This window comes from Arachis duranensis, chromosome 9 (assembly GCF_000817695.3).
Source record: "Arachis duranensis cultivar V14167 chromosome 9, aradu.V14167.gnm2.J7QH, whole genome shotgun sequence".
In the NCBI taxonomy this organism is placed as follows: Eukaryota; Viridiplantae; Streptophyta; class Magnoliopsida; order Fabales; family Fabaceae; genus Arachis; species Arachis duranensis.
Window position 1 is genome coordinate 2,382,825 of NC_029780.3, and position 23,488 is coordinate 2,406,312.

The window sequence follows — 23,488 nt, forward strand, 5'->3', positions numbered from 1 at the left end:
GCTGGCCAATAGGTTGCTGCATGCACAAGGCGGGATACTTTGAGATTTTTATTCAAACATAAGTTATTTTTTCTAATGAAAATAATTATGTAACTAAAATAAGGAAGTTCGGGTGAGTCATGTGCCAGAATCAATACAAGTTGCTGATGTTTTAACTAAAGCTTTAACTACTAAGAGTTTTTTGGAGTTTCGAAGCAAACTGAATATAGCTAATGTAAAGATGCTTCTCAGCAAGGATGAAGATAGATTCAACAGGAAAGAAATTGAGAAGAAGTTAGAAGAACCAAAGGGTAGAGAGCATAAAAGTGTGTCTAAAGAGCCAGCAAATAAATAAAGAAAGAAAGTCAGAAAGCAGGGATTATGATAAAGGTTATGAGAAGATAGAGCTAGTTGAACTAGTTAACACTCAATAGTTAATATATGGTAGAATATTTTGCTAATTATTCATCTTTAATATTTTTCTAATGAACTTTTTATTATGCCAAATTAAATTTAGTATTTATGATGAATATATAATATTTGTTTAGATATCACGCAAGAATTATAAAACTATAATACTATGAATACATGTATAGTTTATTTATTTTTAATATATACCTTGTATTTCAATATGTATAAATAATTGATATTATATACACATATATATATTGGACTAACTTAATTTATTGGGATAATAATTCATTTCAATATTTATATTAGATAGAGATATTTTCATTACAATTGGGGAGACTTCGGGAAGGAATCAAGTGAGAGAACATAAGATGAGAAGACACTACATCCAATTTAAAACCTTAAGGTGTCAAGTTAATGAGTCTCTCATCTTATAAATTCCTCACTTTTCCTTGCTTTCTTTGATGTGGGACTAACTTCAACAATCCTCACACTTGCAACACTAACAATGCCATCACAATTAACTTTAAATTTTGAAATATAATTATTAAAAGGTGACTACTATAAAAAAAATTTTCTGGACCATTGAATCTCAAAACTTCTCATCCTCATCCTCATCACCCTTATTTATTTATTAATAACTTTGAGTGTGCTTGAATTTCGGAAAATAATTGTATAATTAATAGTCTCATACTTCTGCACTTCATAATAAGTAGTCTTAGGCATTACTGAATTCCAACATATAATAATATATTGAGAATTTAAATTTTATTTATATAATTTTTATCTCTTTTCTAAAAAAGTGTGTTAGCCAAATCCTTATTAATTATCACTAGGTTTTTGATGTTCTCCTTCACCTTCAGTAGGTTTTTGATGTTCTCCTTCACTAGGTTGTTTATGTTCTCCTTCAGTAGGTTTTTGATGTTCTCCTTCTCTAGGTTGTTTATGTTCTCCTTCAATAGGTTGTTTATGTTCTCCTTCAATAGGTTTTTGTTTTTCTATCTTCCTCGGTTTATGAAGGGGAGGTTTTTTCTTCATTTTATCCTTAAATCTTTGAAAGAAAGGTTTTTTTGGAGGACATTTATACAAGCATTGACAAATCTCTGATCCCCAAAATCGTCTAACGCACTGTCCTGTAATGTATTTGCGACTATATTTTTCTCTGCATCTCTCGCTACAACTCAGATATAAACCTTTTTTGCAATCTTCGTCATCATACGAAATATTATCTTTACATACATCGGTATCAGTATTCACTGCGCTTGCCTTCCACACAACTACAAAAAATATATATAATATAATCTTTAACCAAGCTAATTAATTATTGAAAGATTACATATTATTTTGAATTTATCTAATAAAAAAAGTTATATTCTAGTGTGTAGTACACTATAGATTATAGAACGTAACAATGAAAATATAATGTTTAATTTGGGTCTGTTGGAAACTCCAAAATTGGAATTAAATGAATTGAAGAAATCAAATATCAAGGTTAGAATTAAACCTGTAATTTAAAATTAAAATATCTTTTTCTTATGGTGTTTGTTTCATTGAGTAAAGTAAATGATTAAATTAGTTTTAAATTAAAAGATCATATGTTTTTTAAATTAGTTTTTGAACAATTTTTTTAATCAAATTCGTCTTTTAAATATTTTAAATTAGTCATGTTAATTTTTTTTTGTTACTTTTATTACTAACGATATCAGAATTTATTGATGTGACATAAATAATATAAAATATCTAATCTTCAATTTCTCAATCTATTTCTTTTAAACGACAAAACATTTAATTTCTTTTAATTGGGTTAAGCTAACATGTAATTTTAGAATATATATTAAATTTAAATTTTTTCATAGATATAATAAATATGTTGAGAACTTAAATTTTATTTATATAATTTTTAATTTTTTAATTTATAATTTTAAAATATACTCTAAAAAATGGTTACCGAAATCCTTATTAATTTCATTGTTATTGCCATTCTTAATATATTGACAAAGAGAAGATACAATGATTATTGGAAAAAGTGACACGCCTTTATTAGTTCATATATTATTATTTTTTTAAAAGTTTTTCATGACTTTCTTCTACTTACTACTATATTTTTTATTTGAAAATAGAAAGAAAAAAAAGTATTTTTTTTTAATTTCTAGCATTTCAAACACATACACTCAAAAGAGAAAAAAAAAAATTGAGATATGGAGAAATAATGAACCTGAAACCAGAAGCACGAGTAAGAAAATAATGTTTCCCAAATAAAAGTTGGCCATGTTTCTAACAAGTTTGCGTCAGTTTCTTATTCTTGTTAATACAATAAGTGAGAGCGCTACTGTATATATAAGTGGAGAGTCATTTATTTTATGTCTAAATTAAAAGAATTTGAAAATAGTGAAAACTCTAATATTATTAAATTAGTCCTAAGAAATTTTCAGTGTCTCACTTTATTTAAATAGAGTCATTTAAGAACGAAAGAATTATAAAACTTGGCATTTATGAAAGGTTATGAAAGTGTGTATCAATTAGTATCTATGAAAGGTTAATTAACGAAGCTATGCATTTAATTTTGTTATGTTCAACAACCACAACCTGATAGTTATGAAAGGTTATAACAATGAATTTGTCCCGCTTGGTATTTATAAAAGGTTAGTATTAAATAGTAAAATTCTGATTATTAGTCTTTTTAATATGTATTAGTCTGCATAGTAAAAAAAGGATTTTGCTAATATAATATTTAAGAGCGCTTTTTAAAAATAGTAAAATGAGAGTTTTTATTTAAAAGGTAAGATTTAAAATTTTCAATAATATTAAATACATATGCTTTTAACCTTTTCATATATATCTTTTAAACAACTCTTTTAAAAATGTCCTTTTCATATCTCATGCATTTTTATGTGATATGCTTTATCATTCATTGCAAACTTAATTTATTAAACTAAATTTTTGTGATTTATTTTTCTTACCATACAAATTAAAAAGTTTATGAACAAGAATAAACGGTAGAAATTAAAAGATGATCCACCAACTTTCGTTGGAGTTTTCTTTCAACACTTGCACTTTGCATTACAAATTATTTTTTGGGGAGTGCTAGGCCAGTATTTTTTGTGATTTGTAGCCATTAATAATATTTTTAACGGTGTGAGATTTTATTCAATAGTATAAAATTATTCACTTTTCTTTTATTAGTTACATGCTAGCCAAAATTTAATAAAGTTGTTGGCCTGTAAACTTTTTCTTATTTCTTTCCTACAGCCATTTTCACTGGTCAAAGCAAAACCAATCTCTAATCTTTGTCTTTCTTTCTTGGAGTTTTATGCACAAAATCTTCCAACCACTTGAGGTATTTAGGACTTTGTGATCCAGACATAAAGACCATTCCTAATTCTATTCCTGATATATATACCACATGTTCCCATGTATATTTTATAATTGTGTCTTTAGTTTATACATTGTTTACTGATTTCTTTTTTTTTATGTTGTGTATTTGCATAATAGTAGTAAAGTTATTTTTTAAATTTATTAGGTAGATAATTACTTTTGTAAATAATATGAACAATAAGTTTTAGAATTGACCTAATAAAATAAAAAAAATACTTCACCCCCAAATTACTTTCTAAACTTTAACATTACGATAATCATCTGCACACCTAATGAATTGAACATCCAGTCATTGTTAACTGTGCATGAGTAAATCAAATCAAAAGAAATAACTATCCAATTAAAAATAATGAACATAATCATCTGCATACCTATTGAATTGAACATCCGACATATTCATTGTTCACATTATTTAATATTTTCGTTGTCAACCTATATTTTTTTTTCTCAATATTAGTGGAAGGGTATAAAGGACAAAATCAATGTGGCCAAATATGGGTTCTTTTTATTTTGTCTCAACTCCTTTATTAGTAATATTGAAGTAGAGATGATCTAATCTCTACCGAAATGTTTACAAATGGTTATTTATTTATTTTTTATTTGTATGTTTTTTTTTTTGAAATAAAAGAGCTCAACACAATAGAGTGGAGCAAACTTTAAGGACAAGCATACGAACAACACCTAGAAAAATGCAGTATAAAGAACTCTCCATGTCATCTCCAGCATAGCCATCAACAACACGAAGAGTGCACACCTTCCCACTCTCACTACAACATTTTAGGTCTATGGCCACGATTTTTTTGGTCACGGTAAAAAACCGTGACCATAGACCCTCTATAGTCACGGTTTTTTAGGATAACAAAAAAAAGGCTATGGTCACGGTTTTGAAGAGTGACCTAAAGGGGTCTATGGTCACAGTTTTTTACAGTGACCAAAAAGGGTCTATGATCACAGTTTTTCAAAAAAGAGTGGCCTAAAAGGATCTATGGTCACGGTTTTAGGGGATGGCTTAAAGGGATCTATGGTCACGGTTTTGGGAGGTAGCATAAAAGGGTCTATGGTCACGGTTTTGGGAGTGACCTAAAAGGATCTATGGTCACGGTTTTTTACAGTGACCAAAAAGGGGCTATGGTCACGGTTTTTCAAAAAAGGGTGACCCAAAAGGGTCTATGGTCACGGTTTTGGGAGGTGACCTAATGGGGTCTATGGTCACGGTTTTGGAGGTGGCCTAAAAAGGTCTATGGTTACGGTTTTAGGGGTGGCCTAAAGGGGTCTATGGTCACGATTTTGGGGGATGGCCTAAAAGGGTCTATGGTCACGGTTTTTTACAGTGTCCAAAAAGGGGCTATGGTCACGGTTTTTCAAAAAAAGGTGGCCTAAAAGGATCTATGGTCACGGTTTTTGGGGGGTGGCCTAAAGGGATCTATGGTTACGATTTTTTACAGTGACCAAAAAGGATCTATGGTCACGGTTTTGAGAGTGACCTAAAGGGGTCTATGGTCACGATTTTTTAAAAGGGTAACCTAAAATGGTCTATGGTCACAGTTTTGAAGGTGACCTAAAAGAGTTTATAGCACAGTTTTAATCATTTGAGTTTTAATTAATTAAGATTTTTATGTATTTTTTATTATTTTAAATATTTTTTCTTTTTTAAATTAAAAAGTTTTAATAATTAAAAACTAATAATAATTTTATATAATTTACTTTAAATATTAAATTTTAAATCTAATTTTATAAAAATTAGGTTGAATACTATTAATAATTTTATATTAAAAAATGATTTAAAACTTATTAAAATGATTATAGAATAGTAAAATGAAAGATTCATCATATCGTAATTAATTTAAATTATTTGAATGGTTAATTTTGTTCGTTTATTTAAATGCATAGGATAAATTAATTCTTGGTATGTTGGATAAAATAATTCTGTAAAAATAAAAATAAAAGCTCATTAATTTTGTTCTTTCTTTCCCCAATTCATAACCCTAGTCCCTCATTCCCGCCGCCGTCCCAAGCTCCTCAGCACCGTCGCCATCCCAAGCTCCTCAGCGTGGTCGCTTCTTCCTCTTCCCTGTTTTGCAAAACCCAGAAAGCTTAACACATCGTCTTTATCTTCGGCGTCTTCATCGGTGTCTCCGTTCTCGGTGCTGCTTGGTACGCCATTTTCTTTTTCCGTTTTAGACTTTCTTAATTTATTTTCTGTAACCATATGGTATGTTTCTTTTTAGGGTTTACATAAAGAAGAGGGGCGGGGGCAACGAGAGAAGAGGGGGAGCTCGAAGAGGGAGGAGGGGGGAGGATCAGAGAACGGGAAGGAGAGGAGAGGGGAAGGGAGAGAGGCGCTGCCGGTGGTGACCACAGCCACCGTCACCGCTGACCTTCAGGGGAAAATGAGAGTGAGAGAGAGAGAGACGCACAGAACGCGCGACGCGAGGAAGAGAAGGAGCTCGTCTTCGTTGCCGCCGTCGCCGCGCCTTGCCGCCGCTTCCGTTGTTGGAAGCCGCCGCTATCGTTGGAAGGAACCAAATAAGGATAAGAGGTCGCTGTTGATGCTGCCGAGAGGAAGGAAGGGACGCGTGTGAGAAAGTGACGCAACAGAGGAGGAGCCGTTCCTCTGCCGCCGGAATTTCTGATCGCCGTCGTCGTTCACGGTGAGTTGATTGTGCCCTAGCTACCAGAACCACCATTTCTGAACTCCTATTGCTCTGTAACAATCCTATAGCTCAGGCAAGTCAATTTTTCGTTGTGAATCCTTTTTTTCAAATTGTGTCCTGTGTATCTTGTAGACTGGTTGTGCCCTTGCATTCAGTTATTATTCTGTGTTTGATCTTCACAATTTCATACAGGATGCTGCTGTATTAATTGCTTTCCTGATTTCTGTCGTGTTCCACGAGGTGTGTGTCTCTCTCTAATGCTATTTTATCTAATGAAAGAAGCTTCCATTATTTTCTTTTCTCTGGTTTGAGAAGTTGAAGGAAGGTGATGTTGCTCCAGTCGTAGTCATTACCTCTAAAGTATTATTTCTCGTTTTATCCTTAACAAGTGGTGTGACTATTGGGGAAGGGTTGATATATAAGACACAAATTTGTGACTGACTTCTGGATTTCTAGTTACCAAAAACCTCAAGTACCTGGCAGTTTCTAAAAGAATTCTCATGTGACACAAACAAATTTTGGGTGTTAACGTTTCAGCGTTGAACCACTGTAACTATGAAGCTGTGTTTGATGGTGTTGTTGCTGAGGAAGTGTTAGATGAGGCTCTTCTAAAATGCAAATATTTTAAAGAGTAAAGTGTTGTATATATACAAACACTTATGATAAGAAAATTAATCTTCTTGCCTTAGACTTGTTTGTATGTTTTACATTTACTTCTAGCAGCTGGTAAGTTATCCTTCTTAGTTACTGAATGAACAATACAAGGCTGGATTAATTTCACACAGATTTTATTCATGAGGCAAAGAATTCTGAGAGAGCAGCCAAAAACTTGAGAAACAACAAATCGATCAGGGTTCCTCATGTATTCTGGGTATGATAGTCTTCATTATTTTTCTTTCAATGGAATACTTAGTGTTTACTATAATACTTTTACCAACATAGTATGATATTAATGCATGCAGGATTTGACTAGCAGGCAAGTCCTAACAATGCAGTTTTATACAGGGCGAAAGGTATGTTCTGAATAATACCTTTGTTGTTACATCAAATTGCCAGGGACATTTTTACTTTGCTGATGTATAACTGCATGAATCATGATTGATTTTTTGTTGTTACACCACTACTTTACCATTACCCTATTAAGGTACATACCTTGTTAAATTAATAGTTTCATTTTATTTTATTTTATTTTATTTTTAATTAATTAATTATTAATTAATTATGGTCCTGCTTGACTTTTGCTGAAATCATATGCCTCTGTGAATGTGATAATGATCTTTATCTATATGTGAGGAGAACAAACCCCATGTGCATAAGATTTATACTCTATTAGTGGTGCATGAATAATGCATTTCCTTATTAGCTTCCTTTGACACTTTATCGATGCTGTTAATAATTAACTGCCTTCAAAGTTGCTTGAAAAATAGCTCATTATAGAAGGAGATGAAAGAACTTTAATAATTTGTGTCTAGTTGAATTTTGTTGGCATAATTTTGACTCCGATCTACTTTTATTTGTAAGCTTGAAAATATATTTTCAGTCATTTTCACTCTAATGGATAGTGATTTGAATTTTGAATTTGTGATAAGTGATTTGTGATTAGTGATTTTGTTATGCTGCTGGTTTGAATTAATTTAGGGGTGATTAATTCTTGTTCGCTGGTGTTGATTACTTGATTTGTTTGATGGGTTGGAAGCTAATAATAGTATTTCGGTATTACCTTGTTTTTTAAGCTTCTATTTTGGTTGTGGTTATTTTTTTGTGCTGGAATTTTTTTGAGTTTTAAGCTACTTCAACAAGGGAGTTGAAGTTCCACTCAAAGATAGATTAAAAACATATAAACATTATCAAATGGCTCAAAACCTTAGCAAATGCTCGTTATTTAGTGGTTGAAATTTTCATGTTGGTTGACTTATTTAACTTGTGCTCCATATTCATTACTCAACTATACTGCATGCATCATCAAAAATATTTTTGTTCTATTCTAACTTCTTTATTTCTTTTGTTAGCAGGAGGACATGATGTGAAGAAAATATGTTCTATACAAATATAAGATGGGATGGGTCTTATAATGATTTGGTTATCTAACTGTATTATTTTGATGTGTTCTTTACATTTTGATAAGAGACTTTATCCGATATTACATGTAATGGATAAATTCACTACAACATTTTGGGTCTATGGCCACGGTTTTCTTGGTCACGGTAAAAAACCGTGACCATAGACCGTCTATGATCACGGTTTTTTAGGGTGATAAAAAAGGCTATGGTTACGGTTTTTTTGAAAAGGGTGACCATAGAGTACCTATGGTCATAGTTTTTTAAAAAAGGGTGGCCTAAAAGGGTCTATGGTCACGGTTTTTTACAGTGACCAAAAAGGATCTATGGTCACGATTTTTTAAAAAAAGGTGACCTAAAAGGGTCTATAGTCACGGTTTTGGGGGTGGCTTAAAGGGGTCTATGGTCACGGTTTTGGAGGGTGGCCTAAAAAGGTCTATAGTTACGGTTTTGAGGGTGACCTAAAGGGGTCTATGGTCACGATTTTTTACAGTGACCAAAAAGGGGCTATGGTCACGGTTTTTCAAAAAAAAGGTGACCTAAAAGGGTCTATGGTCACGGTTTTGGGGGGTGACCTAAAGGGGTCTATGGTCACGGTTTTGGGGGTGGTCTAAAAGGTCTATGGTCATGGTTTTGGGGGTGGCCTAAAGGGTCTATGGTCACGGTTTTGGGGGGTGACCTAAAAGGGTCTATGGTCACGGTTTTAGGGGTAACCTTTTTGTGGTGGCATGTGCCTTGATCTTTCATGTATGTACAACCCTCACATGCTCTTTTAGTGGCATCATAAACAAGTAAGCACAAGCATTGAATTTTCTTGTGCCTTATTCCAATTTTCCACAAAATTCTTAGATTGTTGTTTTTTTTTACCCCCTGATAGCATGGACAAACTTGGTAATTTGGAGCAAGTAATGTTGAAAGCTACGCTGAGTGGCTGATATAATGATCTCAAAACAATGTTGCTCAACTCAAGGAAGAAATGAATTCTGAGGCATGTCTTTGAGTAAGTTTTAAGTTTTGACTAGTATTACTATTATTTTATTATAAGTTGTTGTTTAAACCCATAATTATGCATGAAGCAGTCCTGAACATGTGGCATTGCTTATAAGCAGAAACAAATGGTCATCTATTTTTTTTTTTTGAATTTTTTTGGATCAAAGTGAGAGATTAGAGATTTTGGCCATAATATTATATATAAACTATATACAGCATAGACGTGCTTTGTTCTAATTCATTCTAAGTGCAAATGCAATGTTTATTAGAAGGTTATAATTTTGTTAATTCAAAGATAATGCCTCATTAGTTTTGGTATTCCGTTTATTATCTTAGTATTAGTTTTTGTTGAATAAAGAAACTAACTGTGATGGCGAAAACATTTATGGTTTAGAGTTATCTTAATTCAGATTGTTTATTATTTTAGTATTCTCTTAATTCATATTGTTTATTTCTATTTGACAACTCTTCCATCTCTCTGGTTTGCCTGTAATCCACATAGAAAAGGATTAACAGATCAAGCCAAAGAACAGATCAAGTAAGTCACTTTGGCTCAAAATATGACATTGATCAATCAATCCAATTTTTATTTTCCTAGTTTGATGAACATATAAATCTTGACTAAATAAATAATCTGAATTCTTATTTATGTAATGCTGAAAAGGTAGAAAAATCTCATTGCTTTAATAATATTTCATGAATTTGAGTTGAAGTTAAGGTTTTAGAATTGTGAATAATTTATAATTATGCATGGATATTGGCTGTATATATGTTGCTCTATATTCTATGTTAATGAAAGAATATGTTAAGAAAAACAAAGTTCATATTATGTTGTATCTTTACTTTTTACTTATGATGTCTCAATTGCTTGTCACTTGGTATTTTTTTTTTTTTTGAGAACTTAATTGTTGGTTATTATATGAATATTTAGTGAATATTTGCCAAGGTTTACTTGTTGGTGATTTGTAACATTATTTAAAAATGAATCTCACCTTTTATGTGCCAACTAATTATTAAAATAATAGTATTTAGTGAATAATGCTTGTGAATAATTCTTAAGTGTTGCTGTGGATGAATGTTTCCTTTCTTTTGTTGCATATGTATTGCATCATCAAAAGCATTTTTGCAAGATATCTAACATGTTTATTTCTTTTACGTGCAGGAAGACATGATGTGATGAAGAAAATATGTTCCATACAAATATCACATGTGATAGTCTTACAATGGGCTTAGTTATGTAAATGTAATATTTTGATGTATGTGTTATGTACTTTGAGGTAGTATTACATGTAACTGAAAAAATTACACTCTATTTTAATTTGTGTTGTTTAGACTAAAAATTAAACATATCTATCTTATAATGAAACTTTTATGATTTAGATTTACTTTGTGATTATTATCATTTTGGGATGTGATTATAATTTAAAAAGATTGAATCTCATAAACAACAACAGGCTATAGTCACCGTTTTAAAAAAACCGTGATCATAGATAAGACTATGGTCACGGTTTTAAGGAGGGGTGACCATAGAGGCTATGGCCACGGTGAAAAACCGTAATCATAGATAAGATTATGGTCACGATTATAAGGAGGGGTGACCATAGAGGCTATGGCCACGGTGAAAAACTGTGACCAAAGATAGGCTATGGCCACGGTTTTAAGGAAGGTGACCATAGAGTCTATGGCCACGGTGAAAAATCGTGACCATAGATAGGGCTATGATCACGGTTTTAAGGAGGGGTGACCATAGAGGCTATGGCTACGGTGAAAACCGTGACCAAAGATAGGCTATGGCCACGGTTTTAAGGAAGGTGACCATAGAGTCTATGACCACGGTGAAAAATCGTGACCATAGATAGGGCTATGGTCACGGTTTTAAGGAGGGGTGACCATAGAGGCTATGGCCACGGTGAAAACCGTGACCATAGATAGGCTATGGTCACGGTTTTAAGGAGGGTGACCATAGAGTCTATGGTCACGGTGAAAAACCGTGACCATAGATAGGGCTATGGTCACGGTGAAAACCGTAACCATAGATATGCTTATGGTCACGGTTTAAGGAGGGGTGACCATAGAGGCTATGGTCACGGTAAAAAAACGTGGCCTAAAGTGTCAGATTTTAAAAATTAAAACCGTGACCATAGATAAAAAAACCGTGACCATAGATCTATGGTCACCCTTTTTACTAGCTTTACCGTGACCATAAACCTTTTTTTTTGTAGTGATTACACCCTATTTTGATTAGTATTATAATGGATATCTAGTTTTTAATGAAACTTTTATGATTTACATTTATTGAATTTCTCATTCTTAGATTTATTTTGTGATTATCATCATTTTGGGATGTGATTATGCTTTAAAAAAATTTCATAAAATAAAATAGGTTACCATAGATAAGTTATGGCCACGGTAAAAATCGTGACCATAGATAAGGCTATGGTCACGGTTTTAAGGAGGGGTGACCATAGAGGCTATGCCCACGGTGAAAAATCGTGACCATAGATAGGCTATGGTCACGGTTTTAAAGAAAGGTGACCATAGACGGCCACGGTGAAAAACTGGGACCATAGATAGGGCTATGGTCACGGTTTTAAGGAGGGGTGACCATAGATAGGCTATGGTCACGGTTTTAAGGAGGGTGACCATAGAATCTATGGTCACGGTGAAAAAACCGTGACCATAGATAGGGCTATGGTCACGGTTTTAGGTGGGGGTGACCATAGAGGCTATGGCCACGGTGAAAACCGTGACCATAGATAGGGCTATGGTCACGGTTTTAAGGAGGGGTGACCATAGAGGCTATGGTCACGGTAAAAAAAATCGTGACCATAGATTAACCTATGGTCACGGTAAAAAAACGTGGGCTAAAGTGTCAGATTTTGAAAATTAAAACCGTGACCATAAAAACTGTGATCATAGATAAAAAAACCGTGACCATAGACCTATGGCCACGGTAAAAAACCGTGACCATAGGTCTAAAACTGTGACCATAGATCTATGGTCACCCTTTTTACTAGCTAGTGACCGTAGGCCTTTTTTTTTGTAGTGTCTTTAACGCTAAGCAAGGACATATTGATGATTTCTTCAACACCTTTACTTTCATGCTGAAATATCCTCCTATTTTTTTCCATCCAAATGTTCCAGATGATTGCACAGAAGCATCTCAATCGCTGCTTACGGTCTTCTTTCCTACGCGGTTCTTCTGTCCAACTTAGAAAGTGGTCCTTCATCAACTTCGGAACAGACCATAGGCGGCCAAAAATAGATACTCAAGCACTCCACATCTGCCAGGCAAATTCGCATCCAAGAAACAAGTGATGGACCTGCTCAACATCCCTGTTGCACAAAACACATCTTGTATCATCTTGATTGAGAATCCCAAACCGACTCAGCCTTTCCTTCGTGTTCACCCTGCCTATCAATACAAACCAAGTAAACAACTCCACTTTTGGCGGAACTAAACCTTTCCAAATAGAGTTGGTGAAGCTGTAACTGGTGATATCCTCTCCAAGCATTCCCTCTTTTAAGTTATACTTTTGCTAATATTGACCTGTAAGTAGCAATATGATTATCAAAATGAAATATTTTAGCCATTAGCACCCTCTATCTTTCATATGACAACATAAAATGAGAATGTATTGTTTTAGCCATGCAGCTCGAATCATAGAAATTAGATTTGGCCCTTTTAGTCCTTTTTGTGAAACTATCACTTACTAGCATTTTTGTTGGTAGTGCAAAAAATTTGTGTCCTTGATTGATCTTATGCTAATTGGTTTTCTAAGGAAGACTTCTAAAACAATGATTTTTTTAATTTCAAAATTTTTATTATACGTTGCTAATTGTCCATATTATTCTTGGTGCTTCATAGTTCAATTCACAGTTAGAGCTCATCAGCGTAAACTAAGTCTCCAAAAATATTCAAGTTTTATACGAAGAAAACTTTGGTGTATACCTGGAAATATAGTTTATCTAATTAAAATACAAACATGCAGTTAGGGATGAGAAATCTTCTTTAAAATTTCAAACAATGGCAAAAAAACATGACAGACATAAAATGATACCAATAACTAAGAAAGAATACTGCATATATAACTGCATATAGGTTGAAGTGTTTAGTAAAATTGGTGCATACATGAAAATAAATTTATAATCTCCTTACACAGAAATGGATGTCACTCCTGAAAATTCATGTTCTCTTTTCCCAACAAATTATTCAGACAATAAAGAAGAACATCCAAATTGGAATAAATGATTAAACTTGCCAAATTTTTTTTTCTAAAATTTAATTCTAATTCAGCATTAAGAAAAGCTCACGAGGATTACTTAATCACAATTCTCTAGTGTTCAATAATTGAAGTGTTCTTATCCCTATTTGGGTGCGTGGGACCTCCAAACGTTATCAATATACTGTGGAAATCATTGATTTGAGACACAATAATTTCAGTAAATTAAAGTAACCCAAAAAGACAAGCACAAACATAATCGTTTCTTTCTTTTGACTGGGCACCAGGACAATTATTGAAAGCAAGTATTGTGGAATAATGAATTATCTCATTGAATAAATGGTAGAAAACATGGTCCACTAATTTTTCTTGGAGTTTTTTTTCAACACGGACACCATTTTGCATTACAAGTCATTTCCTATTCACATTCATTTGTTTCCTACAGCCATCTGCACTCATAAAAGAAAAACCAATCTCTGATTTTTGCCTCCCATTCTTCGTTTGTTGCATTTTTGAAAATGGCTGAGGCCTTGCTTGGAGTTGTGGTGGAGAAATTGACCCCTTTGATCCTGAGTGAATTTGCAGCCTTCTTTGGAATCAAGAAAAAGGCTGAAGAGCTATCACGCACTTTAGAACTAATCAAAGCTGTTCTTGATGATGCTGAGCAGAAACAATGGTCAAATCGTCCTCTGAAGGTGTGGCTGCAGCAGCTTAAAGATGCAATGTATGTGCTGGAAGATATCCTTGATCAGTTGCCTACAGAATCCTCTCAACTTGGGTGCTTATCATCTTTGAATCCAAAGAACATGATCCATCAGTGTCAGCTTGGGCACAAATTGAATGAGATAATAGGGAGATTGGATCGAATTGCTCAAGCAAGAAGCAACTTTGATCTGAGAGAAGGTGCGAGGGAAAGGCCAAGTGAAGTAGCTGAATGGCGCCAAACAAGCTCAACTATCGCCGTTCCTCAAGTGTACGGGAGAGATGAAGATAAAAAGCAAGTTGTGGAGTTTCTTCTTAGCCCATCGCGAAGCTCGGAGTTCCTTTCCGTCTATCCCATTGTTGGCTTAGGTGGTATGGGGAAAACAACGCTTGTCCAGCTGGTTTACAACGAACCAGAAGTAGGTAACAATTTTGATTTGAAGATTTGGGTGTGTGTTTCTGAGAATTTCACTATCAAGAGTATTTTGCGTTCCATTTTAGAAGCTGTCAAAAAGGATAAGTCTGAGGTCATGGATTTACAAGTAATGGAGGAAAAAGTGAAAGAATTGCTTCAAACTAAAAAGTATTTACTGGTTTTAGATGATGTCTGGAAAAGAAGCCAAGAAATGGAACTGGGATTAACCCGAGACAAATGGGATAAGTTAAGATCCGTATTGTCTTGTGGATCTAAAGGCTCCTCCATTTTAGTATCCACTCGCGATAATCATGTTGCAACAATTATGGGAACATGCCAAGCTCATTATTTGGACCGTCTATCCGATGATGATTGTTGGTCGTTGTTTAAACTGCGCGCATTTGGACCTGACAGAGAAGAGCGTGCAGAGCTTGTTGCAATAGGGAAGGAGATAGTCAAGAAATGTGGAGGATCACCTCTTGCAGCACTGGCATTAGGTGGTGTGATGCAATCCAGAAGCACAGAAAAAGAATGGCTTGAAGTTCAGAATAGTGAGGTTTGGAGTTTACCAGATGAGAATGATATTATGCCTGTCTTGAGATTAAGCTACTCTTGTTTAACACCAACTCTAAAGCAGTGTTTTGCTTTCTGTGCCATATTTCCCAAAGATATGGAAATTGAGAAGCAAGAATTGATTTATCTTTGGATGGCTAATGGATTTATTTCATCCCGGCCAAACTTGGAGGCGGAGGAGGTTGGCAACATGGTTTGGAATGAATTATACCAAAAGTCATTCTTCCAAGATGTCAGGGCTGATGACTTTTCTGGCAATATTTATTTCAAGATGCATGATTTAGTCCATGATCTTGCTCAATCAATTTCAGAGCAAGAGTGTATATGCTTGGAGAAACAAAACCTCAATGATTCTTCAAGAAACCTCCATCACATTGGTTTTGACTTACATAGAAGTCAATTCAAGAAGAGTGACTTTGAGAAAGTTGAATCCTTGAGAACATTGTATCAATTGAATATAGATCAACCGACTCCAACAAATCATTCTCTTCGGGTTTTGTGCACATTTGGTGCAAAGATACCATCTTTTGGGAGTTTAACTTGCTTGAGGTATTTAGAACTTTGTTGGTTGGATAATATAGAGAGTTTGCCTGCTAGTATTTGCAATTTGCATAAATTGAAAATCTTGAAACTAATAGCTTTGTGGAGACTTCGCGATTTACCAAAACAGTTGACTAGGATGCAAAATCTCCGACATCTTGTCATTGAGGATTGTATTTCTCTATCTGGTATGTTTCCGGACGCTCACAAATTACGTGATCTGAGAACACTAAGTGAATACATTGTGAAATCAGAGAAAGGGCATAGTTTGGCGGAGTTACGTGATTTGAATCTGGGAGGAAGGTTAAACATTGAAGGCCTAGAAAATGTTGGGAGTATATCTGAAGCTGAAGATGCCAACTTGAAGGGTAAACAAGACCTTCGAGAATTACGCTTGTCGTGGGACAACAGTGGTAAGACCAAGTCAGCTGTTGGAGCAGAAGAAGTACTTGAAGCGCTTCAACCTCACTCCACGCTCAAGCTGTTGACGATACACGCCTATGAGGGATTACATTGGCCAACTTGGATGCGAAACAATTCTGCAACCAACAATTTAATTTCTCTTCACCTTTACGATTGTCAAAACTGCCATTTACCTCCAGTAGGCAAACTTCCATGTCTAAAGAAGCTTGTGGTATCAGGCATGGATGATGTGCAGTACATTGACGAAGATGAAAGTTATGATAATGTGGAAGCAACCCCATTATTCCGATCTTTGGAGGAATTGGAGGTCCACGAATTGCCAAACATGGAGCGGTTGTTGAAACGGGAAACAACACACATGTTGCTCTCTCTTTCTGACCTCTACATCCTTAACTGCCCTAAACTGCAATTGCCATGCCTTCCAAGTGTTAAAAAACTCCATGTTAGGGAATGTAGCAATGAGCAACTGAAGTCAATTTCTAATCTCAACGGTCTTAATGACCTTGAACTTCATGGAAGTGATCAAGTGTTGTGCTTCCCAGAGGGGATGAGGGACAACATGACCTCTCTTGCAACTCTGCAGATATATTCTTTCAGAGAATTGAAGGAACTGCCATCTGACATCACAAAACTCACTGCTTTGTCTCATCTAACCATCAGTGACTGTAGAAAGCTGGAGTGTTTACCAGAACAGGGTTGGGAAGGCTTATCTTCACTTCGAAAACTGTCAATTCGTTACTGTGATAGTTTGGGATCCTTGCCTGATGGTGTCCGGCACTTAACTTCACTTCAATCTTTGATTATTGGTGCCTGCCCAATGTTGAAAGAGCGGTGTAAGCAAGGAACAGGGGAGGACTGACACAAGATAGCACATGTTTCCCATGTAGATAGCAGCTGGTAATCATTGTATGTATTTATTGTATTCTTAGTTTATACACAGCTTATTCATTATTTTCTTTTCATTTTGTTGTGTATTTGCATAATCATGGTTTTAATATCTTGTATTCTATTTTATCTTCATTTGTACTGTTCTCTTTTTGGAAATGGATCTTCTCAATTTTTTTTTTAACAATTGAGAGAGTAAAGTGTGATCTCTCACTATTAATTGTTATAAGTAAGACAAAAAAATATATGAGAGAAAGTGTATTAAAGAATTATAAACCATACTTTACTCCCTCAATTTTTTTCAACAATTGAGATGATCCATTCCCTTGTTCATATTACACAGCTTATCCTTTATGCTTCTTATATAGTTCAATTCCTACTATAATTAAGTCAATAACAAGTCAACTCATTCTTAGCATGTACAAATGGAATTACAAATCATTCACACTTCACAGCACTGCAATATATAAATGTTCTCTTCAATTTTATAATTTCTTTTTTTTTTATTCTGTTCATTGAAGCCACAACTGAGTTGTCCCTTTTTCTTTATGTATATTAACATTATGATTTATTAATAATACAAGAGAATCACTTCTTTTAAATCTGAAATTTCAACAAGTTAGGGATATTTTGATTAAATTTTCTTATCCTACCAAACAAAGAAATTCAAGCCATCTATCGGGAGCTCTATAATAGTATTAGAGGTGCGAGGACTACTATTTAGTATTTAATTTAAATACGATACTTCATATTCAAATAAAATATACAATAAATTTATTTCACACACATATTTTATATATAAAAATCTTATACATATTATATGCTAACGTATCATTAAGAATATTTACTTTCTAATTTTTCGTCGAAGGATTAAGGATCAATTGTGCACTCAGTTAACAACAGAGCGGAGCTACATTGTAGCAAAGAGAGGCAATGGTCCCCTTAATTTTAATTTTTTACACGTAAATTATATGTAAATTTTAGTTTAGTCCTTTTTAAAATTTTATTTTAATCTTATTTTATTATATAAATATTTTTGGTCCTCTTCTAATCTTTCATCTAACTCTGCCCCTAGTTAACAAATAATTTTAAAGAACATGAGAATAGCCATAATTTCTAAAACTCAAACTTTATTCTTTCAATTTTAATTTGTTATTATCATTCTTCAATTTAGCGTGTGTTTGTGAAGATATCAGAGTTAAAAACAAATTGAATGAGAATAACTTAAATATATAATATTCTCCTTTTATTTAATTGAATATAAGTGCTTATTTATTTGAGAAGTAACTTCTATTTTTGTGTAAATTTAACAAAATAATCCCCTGATAAATAATAAGCTCACACTTTCACACTTTATAACAGTGTTGTAAAAATCGAATCGGCCAGTTCGACCGAAAAATCGGTGAATCAGACTCTAAACTGATTCGGTCCGCTAATTAGACCACACAAAGATGAGAACCGGTGTGAACCGGTCAAATCCGTAGTAAACCGGTAAAAACCGATCAAACTTGGTAAATCGGTCTAACCGAACCGTTGATAATTAAAATTTTGTAAAATGAGTGAAGTGGGGTTCGAACCCTGTCCTCAATAAAAAAGAAGCATGTCACAACCACCAAACTATCACAGTTTTAATCATCAAGTTTACAAATTAATATATATATATATAGATATCTTTTATCAAATATATTTACTTTTATTTAATTTATTTTAATTTAGTTATAAACTCATTTATTTTTAAATTAATTATATTTTTATTTAATAATAATTATAAATTCACTAATTTTTTGAATATTCTTAAAATGTTAGTAAAAATATGTATTTTAAATTTTAACTTTAAATTTTTTACTATTTTTTATTTTTTATTTACATAGGACCGGATTAACCGGTTCAATCAGTAACCCACTAATTGAACCAATAACCCAATAACCCAGTAACTTGACCGAACCGGTTCGATTCTGACAACTATGCTTTATAATCATGCTCATCTTATAATACAATTCAACTATTGAGTTTCTTCTCAATAATTAAAAGGACAAGCATTTATGGGTGTATGTACAAAAGGAATCTCTGCAATCTGCACGGGCTATGAAACCACATTTGGTGAGACATTCTACGATAACAATAATAGGGGGTTTCCATCTTTGCAACTTTGGTCATACCAAACATCTTCACACCTCTCATCTCCAACCACTTGAATTGTCATCAACACCCCTACATAATATCAAAATATTTTATGTTTCAATAGGTTATATTATATAGAACTTGGAAATGATTATATATATAAAATTTTAATTGAACTAATACTAAATATTGGAGGAGTAAATTTCACTTTTAGTTTTAAATTATCATTTATGATATATAGTCTTACAAATATATTTATATAATCCAAAGTGAAATGAAATTAAAACTAGCATTGGAGATGCACTAACAAATTTTCCCCGCTTGGTATTTATAAAAGGTTAATAATGGTAGACATTGTTGTTGCTCCTTTAATATATCCATGAAGAATTCTCTTTTTAATATTTATTAGTCTGCATAGTAAAAAAAAAAAAAAGGATTTTGCTAACATACTATTTAAGAGTACTTTTTAAAAATAGTAAAATGAGATTTTATTTGAAAGGTAAGATTTTAAAATTTTCAATAACATTAAATACATATTTTGTTGGAGTTTTCTTTCAGCACTGACTGCACTTTGCAATTTGCATTACAAATAATTTCTTTCCTACAGCCATCTTCACTGGTCAAAGCAAAACCAATCTCTAATCTTTGTCTTTCTTTCTTCGAGGTGCGATAGGCAAGGAGATCATCAAGAAGAGAGTTCAGAACTTGTTGCAATAGGCAAGGAGATCATCAAGAAATGTGGAGGATCGCCTCTTGCAGCACTGGCATTAGGAGGTGCGATGAATTCTAGAAGCACCGAAAAAGAATGGGTTGAAGTTCAGAGAAGTGATCTTTGGAGTTTACCAGAAGAGAATGATATTATGCGTGTCTTGAGATTAAGCTACTCTTGTTTATCGCCAACACTAAAGCAGTGTTTTGGCTTTTGTGCCATATTTCCCAAAGATGAAGAAATCATGAAGCAGGATTTGATTCATCTTTGGATTGCTAATGGGTTTATTTCATCACGGCTAAATTTGGAGGTGGAGGAGGTTGGCGACATGGTTTGGAATGAATTATGCCAAAAATCATTCTTCCAATATGTGAGGAGTGATGATTCTTCTGGGAACATTTATTTCAAGATGCATGATTTAGTCCATGATCTTGCTCAATCTGTTTCAGAGCAAGAGTGTATATACTTGGAGTCGGAGAAACAAAGCCTAGGTGATTTTTCAAGAAACCTCCATCACATTGGTTTTTCAGCCTTAAATAGAAGTCAACTCAAGAAGAGAGACTTAGAGAAAGTTGAATCCTTGAGAACATTGTATAAATTGAATATAGATCAACCGACTCCAACAAATCATTCTCTTCGGGTTTTGTGCATATATCGTGGAAAGAAACCATCTTTTGGGAGTTTAACTTGCTTGAGGTATTTGGAACTTTGTGATTTAGATAATATAAAGAGCTTGCCTCCTAGTATTTGCAATTTGCGTAAATTGGAAATCCTGAAACTAATAGCGTTGTGGAGACTTCACGATCTACCAAAACAGTTGACTAAGATGCAAAATCTCCGACATCTTATCATTGAAGCATGTACTTCTCTATCTAGTATGTTTCCTGACGCTCACAAATTACGTGATCTGAGAACACTAAGTAAATACATTGTGAAATCAGAGAAAGGGCATAGTTTGACGGAATTACGTGATTTGAATCTGGGAGGAAGGCTAAACATCTCAGGCCTAGGAAATGTTGGGAGTATATCTGAAGCTGAAGATGCCAACTTGAAGGGTAAACAAGACCTTCGAGAATTGATTTTGTCATGGAGCAATAGTGGTTGGAGGAAGTCGGTAGTGGGAGCAGAAGAAGTACTTGAAGCGCTTCAACCTCACTCCACACTCAAGCTGTTGACGATACACGCCTATGAGGGATTACATTGGCCAACTTGGATGGGAAACAATTCTGCAACCAACAATTTAATTTCTCTTCACTTTTACGATTGTCAAAACTGCCATTTACCTCCAGTAGGCAAACTTCCATGTCTAAAGAAGCTTGTGGTATCAGGCATGGATGATGTGCAGTACATTGACGAAGATGAAAGTTATGATAATGTGGAAGCAACCCCATTATTCCGATCTTTGGAGGAATTGGAGGTCCACAAATTGCCAAACATGGAGCGGTTGTTGAAACGGGAAACAACACACATGTTGCTCTCTCTTTCTTACCTCTACATCAATAACTGCCCTAAACTGCAATTGCCATGCCTTCCAAGTGTTAAAAAACTCCATGTTAGGGAATGTAGCAATGAGCAACTGAAGTCAATTTCTAATCTCAACGGTCTTAATGACCTTGATCTTCATGGAAGTGATCAAGTGTTGTGCTTCCCAGAGGGGATGAGGGACAACATGACCTCTCTTGCAACTCTGGAGATATATTCTTTCAGAGAATTGAAGGAACTGCCATCTGACATCACAAAACTCACTGCTTTGTCTCATCTAACCATCAATGACTGTGGAAAGCTGGAGTGTTTACCAGAACAGGGTTGGGAAGGCTTATCTTCACTTCGAGAACTGTCAATTGAATTCTGTGAGAGTTTGAGATCCTTGCCTGATGGCGTTCGGCACTTAACTTCACTTCAATCTTTGACTATTAATAGCTGTCCAGTGTTGAAAAAGCGATGTGAGGAAGGAACAGGGGAGGATTGGCACAAGATAGCACATGTTCCCCATATACGTTTGCGGTAATCATTGTATCTGTTTATTTGTATCTTAGTTTATACACAGCTTATTCATTATTTTCTTTTCATTTTGTTGTGTGTTTGCATAATCATGGTTTCAGTATCTTGTATTCTATTTTTTCTTCATTTCTAGCGCTCTTTCAAATTACATAAACCAAAAAAAAAAAAAAAATTGTATTTGCTTTTCAATTTTCAGGAAATGAAACTCACTGCAAGTTCTCTATTGGAATTTTTAACTCATTAGTTTGAAATACGCAGGATATGAAATTCTTTTGCTTCTCCCTCGTCTTTTTTTTTTCTCGGCATGAAGGATTTTAGTTTTTCACATGGCAGTAGATTTTAAATTTGACGATGGGCTTTTATCCAATTTCAAGTTATATATTCATTGATCTTTTAGCCATTAGCACCCTCTATTTTCCTTAAGCCACAAAAAATGAGTGTCTATTATTTTGGCCATGCAGAAAAAGAAAATAAATTATCAAATTAGAGAAGTTAAAGTTGGCCCTTTTAGTAATTTTTTCGTGAAACTTTCACTTACCATTATTTCTATTGGTAGTGTTGAATTTGTGTCCTTGATTGATCTTATGCTACTTTGTTTTTTTATGGAAGACTTCAAAAATAATGATTTTTTTTTTAATTTCAAATTTTCTATTATTATCACTCGCTAATTGTCCATATTATTCTGTCCCTTGAAGTTACAACTGAGTCATCCTTTTTTCTTCATGCAAAATGATATTGTGGTTTATTACTAATACAACAGAATCACTTTTTTTAAATCTGGAATTTCAAGAAGTTGGGATGTTCTGGTTAATTTTTCTTGTCCTAACAAAAAAAGATTCAATTCATCGGTAGCTCAGTAATAGCAGAGATGCGAGGACTTTCATTTAAATAAGATACTTCGTATTCAAATAAAATATACAATAAATTTAGTTCCTACACAAATTTAATATATAAAAAGTTAGACATATTACATGTTAACGCTTCATAAAGAAAATTTACTTTCTAATTTTTGGTCAAAGATTAAGGATCAATTGTCTACTTAGTCAACAAATAATAAATGGAAGTGAATTTTAGAAAAACAAATTACCCGAGTGAGAATAATTTAAAAATCTAATTTCTGTTTTCCTTAATTGAATATAATTAAATGCTTATTTCTTTGAGAAGTAACTTCTATTGTGTATAGGATTTTTTTTCAAAAGTAGAATATAATATTATTAACCGAAAGATTAAGTAACAAATAGAGTTAGTCCAATTTTGGACAGCACAATAAAAAATCAAAATAGGACACTCCCACCTTACTTATTTTAAAATAACAGAGACTAAGAATCTAATAGTTATTTTATTAATGTAATATTCTTGCATCAAAATTTTCTTTCATTTTATCTGGAGAAAACTTCAAAAGGAGAGAAGCTCTTATCTTCGAAGATCTT

The 23,488-nt window shown here is 33.6% G+C and overlaps 2 protein-coding genes and 1 long non-coding RNA gene across 6 annotated transcripts; all 3 read left to right on the forward strand.

Annotated features, from left to right (window-relative positions):
* Nucleotides 1–6,043: 6,043 nt before the first annotated feature.
* LOC110275303 (uncharacterized) lies at nt 6,044–10,764 on the forward strand. Of its 4 annotated transcripts, none has more exons than XR_008002517.1 (8): nt 6,044–6,416; nt 6,612–6,659; nt 7,205–7,290; nt 7,382–7,432; nt 8,429–9,267; nt 9,354–9,476; nt 9,969–10,004; nt 10,629–10,764. It is a non-coding gene; the product is annotated as an uncharacterized LOC110275303 (long non-coding RNA). The 4 variants fall into 4 exon arrangements; XR_002367727.2 differs by having other exon boundaries at nt 8,432–9,267; XR_002367728.2 differs by lacking the exon at nt 9,969–10,004 and having other exon boundaries at nt 8,432–9,267.
* A 3,325-nt stretch (nt 10,765–14,089) lies between these two features.
* LOC107463999 (putative disease resistance protein RGA4) lies at nt 14,090–17,622 on the forward strand. The gene has a single exon (XM_052254111.1). The coding sequence runs from the start codon at nt 14,208–14,210 to the stop codon at nt 17,199–17,201; it is 2,994 nt and encodes a 997-aa protein (XP_052110071.1). The 5' UTR covers nt 14,090–14,207; the 3' UTR covers nt 17,202–17,622.
* A 1,647-nt stretch (nt 17,623–19,269) lies between these two features.
* LOC110272401 (putative disease resistance protein RGA4) lies at nt 19,270–22,094 on the forward strand. Its single transcript, XM_021131094.2, has 2 exons — nt 19,270–19,379; nt 19,956–22,094. Exons 1-2 carry the CDS (start codon nt 19,270–19,272, stop codon nt 22,063–22,065), a joined length of 2,220 nt encoding a protein of 739 aa, XP_020986753.2. The 3' UTR covers nt 22,066–22,094.
* The last annotated feature ends 1,394 nt before the right edge of the window (nt 22,095–23,488 follow it).

What these genes read in the sequence shown, in the direction of transcription:
- LOC107463999 (XM_052254111.1), top strand. Translation starts at nt 14,208, where the DNA reads ATGGCTGAGGCCTTGCTTGGAGTTGTGGTGGAGAAATTGACCCCTTTG.
- LOC110272401 (XM_021131094.2), top strand. Translation starts at nt 19,270, where the DNA reads ATGGGTGTATGTACAAAAGGAATCTCTGCAATCTGCACGGGCTATGAA. An exon ending in TTTCCATCTTTGCAACTTTG is followed by an intron (nt 19,380 to 19,955) that starts GTCATACCAAAC and finishes TCTTTCCTACAG; the next exon opens with CCATCTTCACTGGTCAAAGC.